This window comes from Mustela erminea, chromosome 19 (assembly GCF_009829155.1).
Source record: "Mustela erminea isolate mMusErm1 chromosome 19, mMusErm1.Pri, whole genome shotgun sequence".
In the NCBI taxonomy this organism is placed as follows: Eukaryota; Metazoa; Chordata; class Mammalia; order Carnivora; family Mustelidae; genus Mustela; species Mustela erminea.
Window position 1 is genome coordinate 5,385,569 of NC_045632.1, and position 13,192 is coordinate 5,398,760.

The window sequence follows — 13,192 nt, forward strand, 5'->3', positions numbered from 1 at the left end:
CCCATCATAACTCATGAAGATCTGTAGCGACTTTTTTTGCAAGAGGAGGGAGGCTCCCCGGTAGAGGTGGCATCGAAGGCTGATATATAGAAGTCTGCAGGCAAAGCGAGACGAGTGTTCCAGCAGGGGCAGGACCTGGCAAAGGCCAAGTGGCTTGAGTGGGGTTGTTGGATTTAAAAAACTCGGAACAGTTAGGTAGAGGGCAAGATAGTTATATGTCTTGAGGCCTGAGTCCTATTACTGACTTGTGTCGGACCCCAGACAAGCCCTCTTTTCTTTGGGGCTCTCACTTCTCCAGTCTGTCCCTCAGGTAAACGGGCACAAGCTCCCTCATTCCTTCTGAACTCCCCTCCGGCTGGGAGAATCCACCGAATGGCTGAGGAGTGACAATTCTTTGAGCCAGTCGCTGGAGCCTAGAGGCCGGCCTTCCTCCCTCCTCGTGGGCCAATCACCGCATTCTCCTTGAGACAAGCCGCTAGACGAGGGCGGTCTAAAGGCTTCGTGACGTCACACCCAGGATAAACCAATAGCAGCTACTAAGAGGCGGGTTGTTTTGGTGATGGACAGCTCTTTTTCAAGATGTCCGCTTAGCGCGGAGCCCGTCGGGAAGCTTTGAGGCGGTGCTGGGGTGGACGGGGGCGGGAACTTCTTGTAGATTTTGCCCAATCATCAGTCGTGGTTCTTGCGATAGACGGGCAGTCTTTCCCATCCCGGTCGAGTTAAGGGGGCGGGGCTCTGCACACCAGACTGGGCGGGACCCTCAACTTTGATGGGCGTCTTCTTTGCCCAGTTGGTAAACGACATTCTCAGACGGGCCGCCTCCATTGCCAATGAAATCTCCTGGCGGGGTCGTTGTGGGCGGGACGTGGACCCTCCGGTATAAGGCGGTCCCGGGGGAGTGCGGAGAAAGGGGGGGGTCGCGGCGGTAGGAGGAGGAGTAGGTGCGGGTGAAGATGGCGGCAGCCGAGGCCGCGAACTGCATCATGGAGGTGAGCGCCTGGAGCGCCGTCGGGGGTGGGGGGCGGTTTGTTGGTCGATGTTGTATGCCTCCGTCGTGGGGAAGGGGCTCCGAATGGGCGGATTGGGGCTGAAGGCTCTCAGCCGTAAGGAGGGGACGCCGCATGCTCCGGATCCCGGGATATAGTCTGAGGTGCGGGTTTCCTGGCTTTCGAGGGCCTGCGGCACCGGGTCAAGCCGAGGGTGTTGTGCCCCCTCCCACGTGGAGGAGGGCTGGGGGCGCTTCCGGCCTGGCCCCCACGTGGCCGAGGCACGGTGGGTGGGGAGGGGGTGTGCCGTGCCCGGTGGCCCGGCGGGCTCCACGTGCGGGACAAAGGCCCCGCCCCCGGCCGGGGGAGGGGCGCCCCGGGGGGGGGCGGAGAGGAGGCTCCGACCCTCCCTAGGAGGCCCCCTGCCCTCTCCCCCGGGATCGCGATGTACCCTTCGGGGAGGGCTTGCTTCGGTCCCTACGAGAAGTTAAGAGTCTTTCGGGAGGCGCAGTGTATCTCTATTCTCCAAAACCCCGTTCCTGATACCGAGGCATATGCTTAGGCTTCGGTCCAGGTTTCGTGCTCTCCTGGCTTGGGATTGGAGGAAGAGGGAAAATTGGTTCCCTCCGGACCCCCGTTTTCCTGTCCCTGGATTCTCCCCTGCTCGGGGCTTTGGGAGCTGGGGGGATGGGGCATGCCCCTGTGACCTCCCCCTGGGTGGTGGGGGGGCCTCTAGTTGAAGGAGATCCTTCCCGATAAGGTGTCGTGCACCCCCTTGTGGCCATTTCTGGGTGTGTGGGAGGGACATCTTTTTCATGGGGCGTGTCCCAAAGCCCATCTCCCCCTTTGAAGCCCTCCCGGGCGAGGGGAGGGAGAGTCTCTGCTGGGAAGAGGATGTGGGGAATATGAGCTACTAGCTTTACCACCTATTGGAGATCTGTCTCTCCCGGGCGCATATGCGAAGGTGGTAGATGACCTCCCCCTTCCTGAAGCTCTGTTTGAGAGTCCTGAGCCTGAAGGCTTGAAATGGTTTCCTGAGCGGTTTGGTTCTTGTGCAGCCATGTGGGGTTGGCTCCGGTGCTATTTCAGGACCTCTTGGGACTTGCGCTGTCTTGGTATTAGTGGTATTGAGAAATGTGTCCCAGTGGGAAATCCCCTTACCAGTCACCCTTTTTTATAGGTGTCCTCGCTGGCTTGAGAGAATAGGGGCGGGGCTTGGAGCTCTGTGGGTCATGTCTGTGACTTTGTGCTTCTTGGCGCCTGGAGGGTGGTCACATCTGGAAGAGATGTAGTCTGATGGGGCCTGCGGACTCCCTCCTTTGCCTTGTAGTGTTGTGGGGCAGGCAGCTCCTAGGGGTCACTCCAGTGACTCCCACCCACCTTGACTCTCTTCTGGACCAGGGTCCTTATGGGTGGAGGAAATATCTTTCTTAGAGGTTGCCTCAGGACTTGGCCCCACACCCCAAGGTGTCGTGTCGTGGGGTTTGAGGGTCCAGAGTCTGGCCTCCTCCTCCGTGGGATTCTGCCTTCCTGGGAAGAGGGTGCTAAGCTAGGAGAGTGGCTCCAGGTGGTTTTGTTTGGGGCTTCCTGAGTCCAAGGCAGGAGCTAGGGCTCAGAGTGCCAACTCTGGTGGGGGTGCCTTTGTGCCACACCTCCTTTCTGGAATCCTCTCAGACAAGAGACTTGTTTGCAGAGGTGGCAGATGCCCAGTGGGCACATCCTGCCAGCCCTCCCCTCCCCTAGCTACTCATGGCACCCCAGGATGGGGTGTGTGTGTCAGGAAATGTCACCTAATCTGGGGGGATTAGATGATGAGGGGGAGCGACAGCTGGCAGTGCCTGTGTGCCTGCTGGGTGCCAGTTCCTCTGTCCTGGTTGGGGGAGGTGTGTATGGTCAGGTGTCTGGCCAGAGAGGGACAGCGTGGGGGCGGGCCACCATCTCTCCAGCCATAGCTGGGACAGAACCCCATCTCTTCTCCCCCCACTTCTCCCATCCCTTTTAAAAACATCCCTGCCTCTTTTCTTGCTCCCTCTGCTGCCTCATCCTGCCATGCCAAGGAAAAGGAAAATTGCAAGAAACACCCCCTCCCCTGTGAGCTGGGGTCCCCTGGCCTGGCCCTCCCCTAGCCGCTCCCAGTAGCTAATCCTGTCTCCCTGTTACTCTCTCCTAGAATTTTGTAGCCACCTTGGCTAATGGGATGAGCCTCCAGCCGCCTCTTGAAGAAGTAAATATCCTTTTGTGAGACCCTTCCCCATATAAATATATCTTGCCACATCCCAGGCCCTTTCAGGCAACCTAACCATGATTCCTCTTGCTTCAAATCAGTTTACCCTGTGCCCCCAAACTGTTAGTACAACCCCCCTCCAGGTTTGTGGCTCCCATCTGGCCTCCCCAAATACTGTGGCTACTTCCTTAACTCCATTTCCAGCCCCCCCTTTCCCCTTCCCGTGTCTGCCCCAATTCTGCCTTCCCCTCCCCTCCCCAGCTGTGGGCTGAGCTAGAGACGGGGGCAGAGAGACTGGAGAGATGGTAGGCGTGGCTGAGGTATCTGGGTACTCCCCTGGATGGTGCTCTGGGGGGGAGGTCCTGGAAGAGGAGAGTGGGGTTGTAGGTTTTGGGGTTTGGGGAGGCAAGATGGCAGACGGGGTCTGTAGGATTGCCATGGTATGATTTGGGGTGTGTGTGTCTGTTCTCCAGGGAGAAGTAGGGACCTGGAGGTTTAAGAGGCCTTAGAGAGCCTTCAGATTTGACCCATGCTCCCATCCACCTCCTCCCAGGTCTCCTGCGGCCAGGCAGAAAGCAGCGAGAAGCCCAATGCTGAGGACATGACGTCCAAAGATTACTACTTTGATTCCTATGCTCACTTCGGCATTCACGAGGTGAGTGTGAACAGCTTCTAAAGCTGCTGGATCTTGAGGGGGTTAATGTTTGGGAGGGCTGGAACTCAGTTTCTCACGCATGCGCACTGCCTCCTCTGGCACCGAGCCCAGCCGCCCCTCTGGGTGTGAGGCACACACCCCGGGGTCGCCTCTCCCAGCCGTTGCCTTGGAGACGAAGCTTCGCCAGGAGCTCTCGGGAGGCTGGGGTGGGAACGGGAGCGCAGGCGAGCTTGCCTGCGACTTCAGCGGGAGGTCAGGGCCTGCCAGTCTCCGCCGCCCTCTAGTGGCTCGCGGTGGAACTGTCCCCCAGCTGCTCCCGCCTGCCGTGCCCCCTGCTTCTGGACCCTGTCTCAGGGAGATCCTGTACAAGAAAGCGGTGGGAATGGGATTCTGAACATTTTTTTCTTTCTCTTTCTCTTTTTCTTTTTTTTCCTTTTGCTGAAACCTCTTTTCTAAATTGTGGTAAAAGATACGTAACAAAAATTTCCTTACGGCGTAGTACAGTTCAGTGGCACTAAATTCTGGGGAAAGCCGAGGAAATAGAACTTGGGAGGCAGTGGTAAAATCAGGCCAAGGCAGTAGGGAGTTTAGCCTATCCAGTCTGATTTTACAAATAGGGAAACTGAGGCAGGTGGGAAGGAAACGATTTGTTCCAAGGGGACTGGGGAAGTGGGAGGACTGAGCTCTGGCTCTCCAAACTGCCAGTGTGTCAGAGGCCAGCACACCGTTTTCCAGCTGGGAACGCGGGTCCCCTCATGGCATGTTTGTACCTTGTGCCCCCACGTCCCTGTCCAGGAGATGCTGAAAGATGAGGTACGCACCCTCACGTACCGGAACTCCATGTTTCACAACCGGCACCTCTTCAAGGACAAGGTGGTGCTGGACGTGGGCTCCGGCACGGGGATCCTCTGTATGTTTGCTGCCAAGGCTGGAGCCCGCAAGGTCATTGGGGTGAGTGTCGCATGTAGGCGGGTGGGTCAGGGCCTGGGGACGGAGAGGGGCCCCTCAGGGCTCAGGGATTGGATGGAGGGGACTGGGGGTGGAGGGTGGGAGTGGGGGGGGTCTCACCCTCCCTTCTTCCTGGGCCCCCAGATCGAGTGTTCCAGTATCTCTGATTATGCGGTGAAGATCGTCAAAGCCAACAAGTTAGACCATGGTGAGCCCAGGAAGAGAATGGGTTTGTGGGGATGGAGTGGGTGATTTCCCGCTTCCCTGGGACCCTTGGCAGTGGGGTAGGGATTGTCACTGAACAGATTCAGCTGTTCTCCCGCCATGGGCTCTAAGAATCCCCCCTTCTCAGCACCCACAACAACGGGTAGTGACAAGGAGCTGGCTCTGCCGGTTTAGAAACTGAGTGGCGAGGTCTTGAGCTAGGGGCCTCACCCGTCAAACCCTGGGGCAGGGAGCACTCTGTAGCTCGCAGAGGCGTGGGGGGGTCCGTGGTGAGGAGTCTCTTGGCCACCCCTTTAAGTTCAGCCCACATTCCCTTCCGGAGAAGTCTGCACCCACAGGCTTGTACATGTGTAAATGTTTTCACGCCCACGTGCTCGTCTTGTACGTAAATAGCATTTCACACGAGGCTTTCGCCCTCACTTCCTCTACCTGCTCACCGTGTAGTTGCACACGTTTCCAGATGTGAGAGGTTCTTGCTCTTTCCTATGACCACTGTGGCCCGCGTGTCCTGCAGCTCCCTTCTTCAGGCCCCTGGGGGCGGGCATTCCAGTAGCCCCTGCGATGCTCATCCCCTTCCCCACAGTGTCGGCTCATGCAGGAACTTGAGCATCTGGAAAGCCGGGTTATTAAAGGAGGGTAGCTCAGGTCACAAAGGCCGGTGGTGCAGATGTTGCCACATGGCCTTTGAGTTCCTACCTGCCAGGTTCCTGGGGCAGCGCATGTGGGAAGATGGATGGGTTTTCTGTGTGTGGAGGCTCCTAGCATTCTAGAAACTGAAGTTTTTGTTTTTGTTTTTAAGATTTTGTTGATTGATTGAGTGAGTGCAGGGAGGAGGAGGGGGAGAGAATCTCAAGCAGACTCTACACCAAGCGCGGAGCCCACCACGGGGTCATATCCTCTGACCCTGAGATCATGACCTGAGTCAAAGCCAAGAGTGGAATGCCTAACTGACTGAGCTACCCAGGGGCCCCTGCAGTGACTTTTGTTTTCTTTTAAGATTTTATTTATTTGACAGAGATCACAAGTAGGCAGAGAGGCAGACAGAGGGAGAGGGAGAAACAGGCTCCCCGCTGAGCAGAGAGTCTGACGTGGGGCTTGATTCCAGAATTCTGAGATCGTGACCTAAGCCAAAGGCAGAGGCTTAACCCACTTAACCAACTGAGCCACCCAGGCGCCCCATGAAGTGATTTTTTTAAAAAGAGATTATATATATTTATATATGTGTATATATATATATAGAGAGAGAGATTAGTATAGTGAGCCCCCAGATACATACCACTGAGCTTTATATATCTCCCCTGGAAGCAAGTTTCAAACATGATGTCATTTCTCCTATAAATCCTACCGTGTGTGTGTGCGTGTCAGTCCCTGATAGACCCTTTTAAAGAACAAGACCACGCAGTCTTACCATCCTGTGCCTAATCCATGCATTTCTGCTTCTGCCTTAAAAACATCTAGAGGGACGCCTGGGTGGCTCAGTTGGTTAAGCAGCTGCCTTCAGCTCAGGTCATGATCCCAGCGTCCTGGGATCGAGTCCCGCATCGGGCTCCTTGCTCCGCAGGGAGCCTGATTCTCCCTCTGACTCTGCCTTCCACTCTGTCTGCCTGTGCTTGCTCTCGCTCGCTCTCTCTCTGACAAATAAATAAATAAAATCTTTAAAAAAAAAACAAAAACATCTAGAGATGGGGTGCCTCGGTGGCTCAGTGGGTTGGAGCCAACAAAACATCTAGAGAGATGAATGAATTTTAAAACTGAGTTAATAGAGGGGCACCTGCCTGGCTTGGTCTGTAGAGTGTGTGACTCTTGGACTTGGGGTGGTGAGTTCGAGCCCCACGTTGGGCATAGAGATTACTTAGGAAAAAAAACCAAAACCCAAAGCAGAAAACCCTGAGTTCAGAGAGTGTGGCTTCAGCCAGCAGAGTTCTTTGAAGATGTCTACCTGCAGCTCCCAGCCTTTCCTTGAGGAGACGGGGGCAGCTCCAGCGGGGTCCCCGGGCCCTGGCCCCGCAGGGGAGGCGAGCGAATGGGTCGCCATGGGGCTGGCTGCATGTGGCTGTCTCTGCCCCCCGCAGTGGTGACCATCATCAAGGGGAAGGTGGAGGAGGTGGAACTTCCGGTGGAGAAGGTGGACATCATTATCAGCGAGTGGATGGGCTACTGCCTCTTCTACGAGTCAATGCTCAACACCGTGCTCTATGCCCGAGACAAGTGGCTGGTGAGGCCTGCGCTGGGGTGGGAACAGCTCACACAGGTTGAGCGCCTATCATCAGGGGTCTGGGCAGAAAACCAAAAGCTGGGCTAGATATTTCCCCCAGCGGGGATTTCATGTAGGGGGTTGATGGCCCAGATGTTGCAGGGCCCAGAGCCAGAATGGGAGGTCACAGGCACCAGAGCTAGACAGTAACAAGCAGACAGTGTCAGGAGGTGGGTGGTGCTGGGAAGAAGACCACAGCAAGGCAGAAGGATGGGGGAGAGGCTGGAGGGCCATGGTTCCAGGTGCTCAGATCCAAGCAGGCCTCCCAGGGGGAGGTGACTAAGACCTGAACAGGGGGTAGGAGCCATAGGAGATCCGGGGTGAAGAACGTCTGGGCAGAAGAACTGGTGCAAAGGTCCTGGGGCAGGAGTGTTCCTTATTGGGTGTTGAGGAACAGCAGGGAGTGGACTGGGGGGGGTCAGGAAGAACAGTAGAAGGGAAGGGGGTGGAGGGGCCTGCGCACCCCGTCGCAAGAGGAGCCGGGGAGGATGCTGCAGATCTTTTACAACCTGTGAAGGACAGGTCTGAGACTTAGGTGCTCCTGGATGCCTTCCGGCAGCCATGTGGGGAGTAGAGGTGGGTGTGAGGGCAGAAGCCAGTAACCAGTGAGGAGGCCATTGTAGGAGCCCGGGTGGCTCAGACCAGTGTGGGGATAGTGTGTGTGGATAGAGACCCAAACTGTCAAGGTTTGGGGGCAGTGTTCCAAGGCCCCCCACATTCTTCACACCCCCTCCCCCTTGGCAGGCCCCCGATGGCCTCATCTTCCCGGACCGAGCCACACTGTATGTGACAGCCATTGAAGATCGGCAGTACAAAGACTACAAGATTCACTGTGAGCTCGGGGGAGGCCCCCTAGGAACTCCGGGGGGCAGGGCAGGCTTGGGCTGGGCGCCCCTGATGGACTCACCCCTCCTCCTGCCTACCTGCCTGCCTCCCCAGGGTGGGAGAACGTATATGGCTTTGACATGTCCTGCATCAAAGATGTGGCCATCAAGGAGCCTCTGGTGGATGTGGTGGACCCCAAGCAGCTGGTCACCAACGCCTGCCTCATAAAGGTGAGGGCGGGGTGTGGCCGGTGTCCCCAGGGGCGGAACCAAGGAAGGGCCACCAGCTGAGCCTGAGCCTGAGCAAGACAGGAGGTCTCGCAGTGTTTGCCTGAGGCCTGGGAGTCTGGCCAGTCGGCCAGAGGTGGTGGTAGAGGCCCGGAGAAGCCACTGGATCCCTTTAAAAAGCTTATGAGCCAAGCTGGGTTGGGGTTCCAGGTGCCAGGGTGAGCAAGACCCAACCGGCATAGACTGCTCTGGGGGATGCGTCCCACGGGGGCACCCGTGAGCCAGGCAGCTAAGCCCCTTGGCTGTGCCCCAGATGCAAGAAGCCCAAGGCCACGAGTGAGCTGATGAGGGCTGCCGGGCCAGTGATCGGTTCTGAGCCCCCATTGTGCGCGCACTGAGCTGGACACTGGGGTGAACCCTAGAATTGGCGCTGGGCTGCGAGAGGCGGCCCAAAGCTGGTGGAGGAGGAGGAAGTCCAGAGGGAGTGAAGACGGCAGCTGGGAGGGTGGGCGCCGGGGAGCGGTGGAGGGATTTGGAGCAGGAGTTTGATGTGATCTGATGGACAATGTTTAGAATCGTCACACTGGCTGATTTGTCGAGTAAGAGGATGTGGGGAGAGGCGGGGACAGAAGTAGGGAGCCCCGTGAAGAGGCCCCTGCAGTGGTCAGGTGCTGATGGTGGCCCCGGACAGGGCGGAGGCCATGGGGAAGGGACAATGGGCGATTCTCCGAAGCGGCAGTAGTGGCTCCAGGACGCGGACCTGTCCAGTGTGGGCTTTGGCCGTGGGAGAGAAGGGGGCAGGACTGCAGTGTGGCAGCCTAGGCTTTCCCGCCACCTGCTGGCCAGGTGCTGGGGCGTGGGGCTCACGGGACCTGTCCCGCAGGAGGTGGACATCTATACCGTCAAGGTGGAGGACCTGACCTTCACGTCCCCCTTCTGCCTGCAAGTGAAGCGCAACGACTACGTGCATGCGCTCGTGGCCTACTTCAACATCGAGTTCACGCGCTGCCACAAGAGGACGGGCTTCTCCACCAGTGAGCGTGGGGTGGGGCCAGGGTGTGGGACGGGGGCAGCCGAGGGAGCCGGGGGCCTGTCATGTCTGTTTCCCCACCCCTAAAACCATACCCAACAGTCCCTCTCTCAGGCTTGATGAGGGTAAAGGGACTCGGGTCGTGGAGGGGTCAGAGGGAAGGGCCAGGCCAAGGCCTAGGGTGGGGGCCGGGCAGGAGGCCCCGGGGTCTGGCCACAGCCTGGCTGACCCGACTGTACCCCCAGGCCCCGAGTCTCCCTACACGCACTGGAAGCAGACCGTGTTCTACATGGAGGACTACCTGACTGTGAAGACGGGAGAGGAGATTTTTGGCACCATCGGCATGCGGCCCAATGCCAAGAACAATGTGAGACACTGCCAGGGCGGGGCAGTGCTCGGGAGGGGCTCCACTGCCTGCTCCAGGGTCCCAGCAGCCCTCCACTCGGTTGAGTGTGCGACCGCTGGGGAGACCCCAAGTGGATGGGAGGACACAGGGTCTGGAGCCTGGAGTCCAGGGCTTGGGCTAGAAGTGTGGATCTGTGGGTATGGGCCTGGGTAATGCTCAGGGGTTGTGGCCAGAGGGGTTGTCCCAAGGGTACACCCGTTTCAGAGGGCATTTGTCCCTGTCTGGAGATATTTTGGGCGCTCATACCTGGAGAAAGATGCTGGTGGCCTCTAGCACAGGACTGTGGAGAAGCCTCATTTCCAGCCCCAGATGTCCGTAGTACAGAGCTTGGGACAGCCTGGCTAAAGAGACCAAAGGAGAGGCCCAGAGAAGCCAGGAGGAAGCCTGAAGCCTGGGCCAAGGTGGTGGGACTGAGGGCAGAAGTCTTCACGGTTACTGGCGACCTTGGCCCAAGCTTTTTCCAGAGAGTGCTGGGGGGTGGGGAGCACAGAGTGAGGCCTGGCTTTCTGGAAGCCAGGGAGCCGAGGACGTATGGACAGTCGGGTTGGGACCAGTGAGTGGGGAGGTGTGCTGGAAGAGATGTTTGCCTCTTAGAAAAGAGGGAAGGAGTAACTGCTTTACTGGTGGGAATGGTTCTGATGGCAGGAACAATCGTTATGCAAGAGACAGCTGCCGAGCTCTGGTCTGGAGGGGCGGGCTTGGCTGGGATCCCAGAGTCTCTGAGGGTGTCACGGGAGCCGAGGCTCGAGTCAGGGTTGTGGGCAGGTGCTGAGGGTGCGACCAGCAAAGAAGCGTCTCCCAGCCAGGACATGGGGTCTCTGGGGAGCATGGGAGGAGGCTGGGGGCACACCCCCTGCCGCGGCCTCCCGACTCAGACCATTCCAGACCTCTGCCTGTCCTGTGTCCAGTCCCCCTCACATCTCCCGTTTCCCTACAGCGCGACCTGGACTTCACCATTGACCTGGACTTCAAGGGCCAGCTGTGCGAGCTGTCCTGCTCCACTGACTACCGGATGCGCTGAGGCGACACCCGGCTTCTCCCACCCCGGCCGGGCCGGCCCTGCATGGGCCCACGGGCTGCGGCGTTCTTAGGCAGTTTGGGGGCGCCCCCTTCCTCTCCTTCCCTCCCTCAGAAGGGGGTTTTAGGGGTCTGGGCTGGGGCAGGGCACATCGTGACTGTGTTTTTCATAACTTATGTTTTTATATGGTTGCATTTACGCCAATAAATCCTCAGCTGGGATGGCTCGGCTTCCTGGGGTAGTGGGGTTGGGGTTCTGCATGCAGGTTCTGCTAGGACGGCCTGAGCAGCTGGCGGTCCTGAGATGGGCGCCTGATGGTCACTGTAGGTCTCTGTCGCCCCTGCTGTGTCTCCAGGTCTCGCTCCCTGGCTCTGGCCTCTTGTGGTCTCTGTCATCCATGGCCCCCTGCCAGGGTCTGCTCCCCTGTCCTCCTCCTCGGGTCCATGTCTCTCCCCCACCTCCCCCGTCCCCCCCATATGCCCCCTGAGGCCCTGTTCCCTCTTGTCCCCATTGGGCAGGGCTCCTGCCCCTAGTTGCCCTGCTGGGCTGTGGGAGGGTTGGGGTGTGGGTTCCCAGCATAGCAGGGCCCTTAAGTTTCCCAGAAAGCCATCTCTCCCCCCCCCCACCTCCTCCCCCAGCACACACATTGTTTCAGTGTCTGGCTGTTTTTTCCTGTCCAGGACCCTCCAAGGCCAGGCCAGGGCTGACTGGCAGTGACTACTGTCCTGCCCTCTGCAGCTGGGGAAACTGAGTCATGGGGGGGTTGTGTTAAGGGGTGAGAATTCCTTGTGTGTCGGCTTCCTTCCCTAGTCCGCTGGAGACTTGGAGGGCCTCCCTTGGAGGGCAGCCGGGCCTCCCTGTTTCCCTTAGTTACAGAGATGGACTCAGAGGCCCCACTGACAGCTCCCCAGGGACTGTGTTCACCCTCTGCTGCAGGCATGGCATATATACTTGACCCTTGCCCATGGCCTTGTGCAGAGTCCTTGGTCCCCCAGGATGCTGTCCACAGGACCCAGGTCACCTAAGCCACCATGACTTCGCTGTCCACAGTCCTGGCTACACGTGCTTCAGTACAGCTGGAGCCCTAGGCCCGGTGGCTTTTCACACCCGACTACACCAAGTCCTCTTATGGGATGACGTCTGCTGACTGTGCTAGGCCCCAGACTCCCTTTGTCCACCATTCAAGAGGGCTCCGTGTGCGCCCCGCATCGTCCAACCCACAAAGGAGCCTGGCCCACGAAACCTCATGGTCCCCGATGGGTTGGGTTGAGGTTGAGGTCGAGGTCGCAGGAGCCCAGCACCTCCCTTTCCTGGAAGCCCTAAGCTGTGTCACCACTAGCAGGTGTCAGCTGCCCCGCCCCTCTCCCTCCGCCTTAAAGGGGTCCCTCTCCCAAGGCCTCCCAGGGTTACAGCTCTTCCGTTTAACTGTGCCTGCCAGGGCTCGGAGGCCGAGTAGGACGTGGGAATCCGGGTTCTAAGCTTGCCATTCTGGTGTGGTGTGGCCTCCTCGTCTAGGCCTCATTTTTCCCCGCGTGGGTAGTGGGGACTGGCCGTGATTCCTGGATCTCAAGGGGGCCTCCAGGGAACTCTCCGACTCGGGGAAGAGGGCGGAGCCGCACCCCAGAGGGGCCGCTTCGCTCACGGGTTTCAAGGACCACTCCCGGCCCCGCCCCACGATGACCCCCCACATCCTTGTGTTGCTTCTCGCCTCCACGGTCCTGGGGGACCGGGACCCCGTGGGCAGGTGAGCAAGGCGGGTCGGCAGCGGGGACAGGGAGGGAAAGACACGGCGAGGAGCGTGCGCCCCCTTCAGGCCACTGCTTTCTGCGTGGAGGGATGATGAACTGTAAGCGCGCCTCTGCGGTCGCGGAGTTCTGCGGGCCCCGATCCCACCTACACCCCTTCCTCGAGAAGATTCTGTTTGAGCGCGGCCTTCTCCCCTGCTCCCTCCCCAGGCAGCCCCAGCGCCAGGTCGCCCAGCACCGCAGGCGCTTCTGTTCCCTGGTCACATGCCAGACCCACCGCCTGCCAGAGATGATCTACTGGCTCAGCTCCGCCTCCACCAAGGAGCTCTCAGGGAAGGCCGGCCGCGAACCCCAGGACCCCCACAGCTACGGACGCCGCCGTCGGCGCGAGGCCAGAGCCCTGCTCCGTCTCCAGGACCCTGGCCTGAAGAAAAGAGGCCAGCGCAGTGCCCAGCTTGCTGCGTGACGTTGGGCACGTCCCTGGCCCTCCCGTGGCCTCGGCTTACCCATCTCGGTATTGGGGCCACGACCCCAGATTTCTTTTTCCCCTAACTCCATCTCCTGGCCTCACTCAAAAACTCTCCCCGCGCTGTGACTGGGCTGGACCCAGGGGGACACCGGGACTAGAATACCCGTAGAGTCCGGAGCC

General features: G+C 59.0%; 2 protein-coding genes across 5 annotated transcripts; both read left to right on the forward strand.

Moving 5' to 3' along the window:
* Positions 1 to 823: 823 nt before the first annotated feature.
* Positions 824 to 11,019, forward strand: PRMT1 (protein arginine methyltransferase 1). 4 transcript variants are annotated; one of them, XM_032325009.1, is made up of 11 exons: positions 824 to 989; positions 3,157 to 3,210; positions 3,764 to 3,865; positions 4,661 to 4,816; positions 4,958 to 5,021; positions 7,111 to 7,253; positions 8,037 to 8,124; positions 8,232 to 8,347; positions 9,228 to 9,378; positions 9,620 to 9,741; positions 10,718 to 11,019. In XM_032325009.1, exons 1-11 carry the CDS (start codon positions 954 to 956, stop codon positions 10,799 to 10,801), a joined length of 1,116 nt encoding a protein of 371 aa, XP_032180900.1. In that variant the 5' UTR covers positions 824 to 953; the 3' UTR covers positions 10,802 to 11,019. The 4 variants fall into 4 exon arrangements, with proteins under 4 accessions (XP_032180900.1, XP_032180901.1, XP_032180903.1 ...); XM_032325010.1 differs by lacking the exon at positions 3,157 to 3,210 and having other exon boundaries at positions 839 to 989; XM_032325012.1 differs by lacking the exons at positions 824 to 989; positions 3,157 to 3,210 and adding an exon at positions 3,418 to 3,515.
* Positions 11,020 to 12,474: 1,455 nt separating this feature from the next.
* ADM5 (adrenomedullin 5 (putative)) lies at positions 12,475 to 13,009 on the forward strand. The gene is made up of 2 exons (XM_032326071.1): positions 12,475 to 12,542; positions 12,754 to 13,009. Exons 1-2 carry the CDS (start codon positions 12,475 to 12,477, stop codon positions 13,007 to 13,009), a joined length of 324 nt encoding a protein of 107 aa, XP_032181962.1.
* Positions 13,010 to 13,192: the final 183 nt, after the last annotated feature.

Excerpts from the sequence above, each read along its gene's own strand:
- PRMT1 (XM_032325009.1), top strand. The coding sequence starts at position 954 with ATGGCGGCAGCCGAGGCCGCGAACTGCATCATGGAG. Across the intron at positions 4,817-4,957 it reads GAGCCCGCAAGGTCATTGGG|ATCGAGTGTTCCAGTATCTC; the intron begins GTGAGTGTCGCA and ends CTGGGCCCCCAG. Across the intron at positions 7,254-8,036 it reads ATGCCCGAGACAAGTGGCTG|GCCCCCGATGGCCTCATCTT; the intron begins GTGAGGCCTGCG and ends CCCCCTTGGCAG.
- ADM5 (XM_032326071.1), top strand. The coding sequence starts at position 12,475 with ATGACCCCCCACATCCTTGTGTTGCTTCTCGCCTCCACGGTCCTGGGG. Across the intron at positions 12,543-12,753 it reads GACCGGGACCCCGTGGGCAG|GCAGCCCCAGCGCCAGGTCG; the intron begins GTGAGCAAGGCG and ends CTCCCTCCCCAG.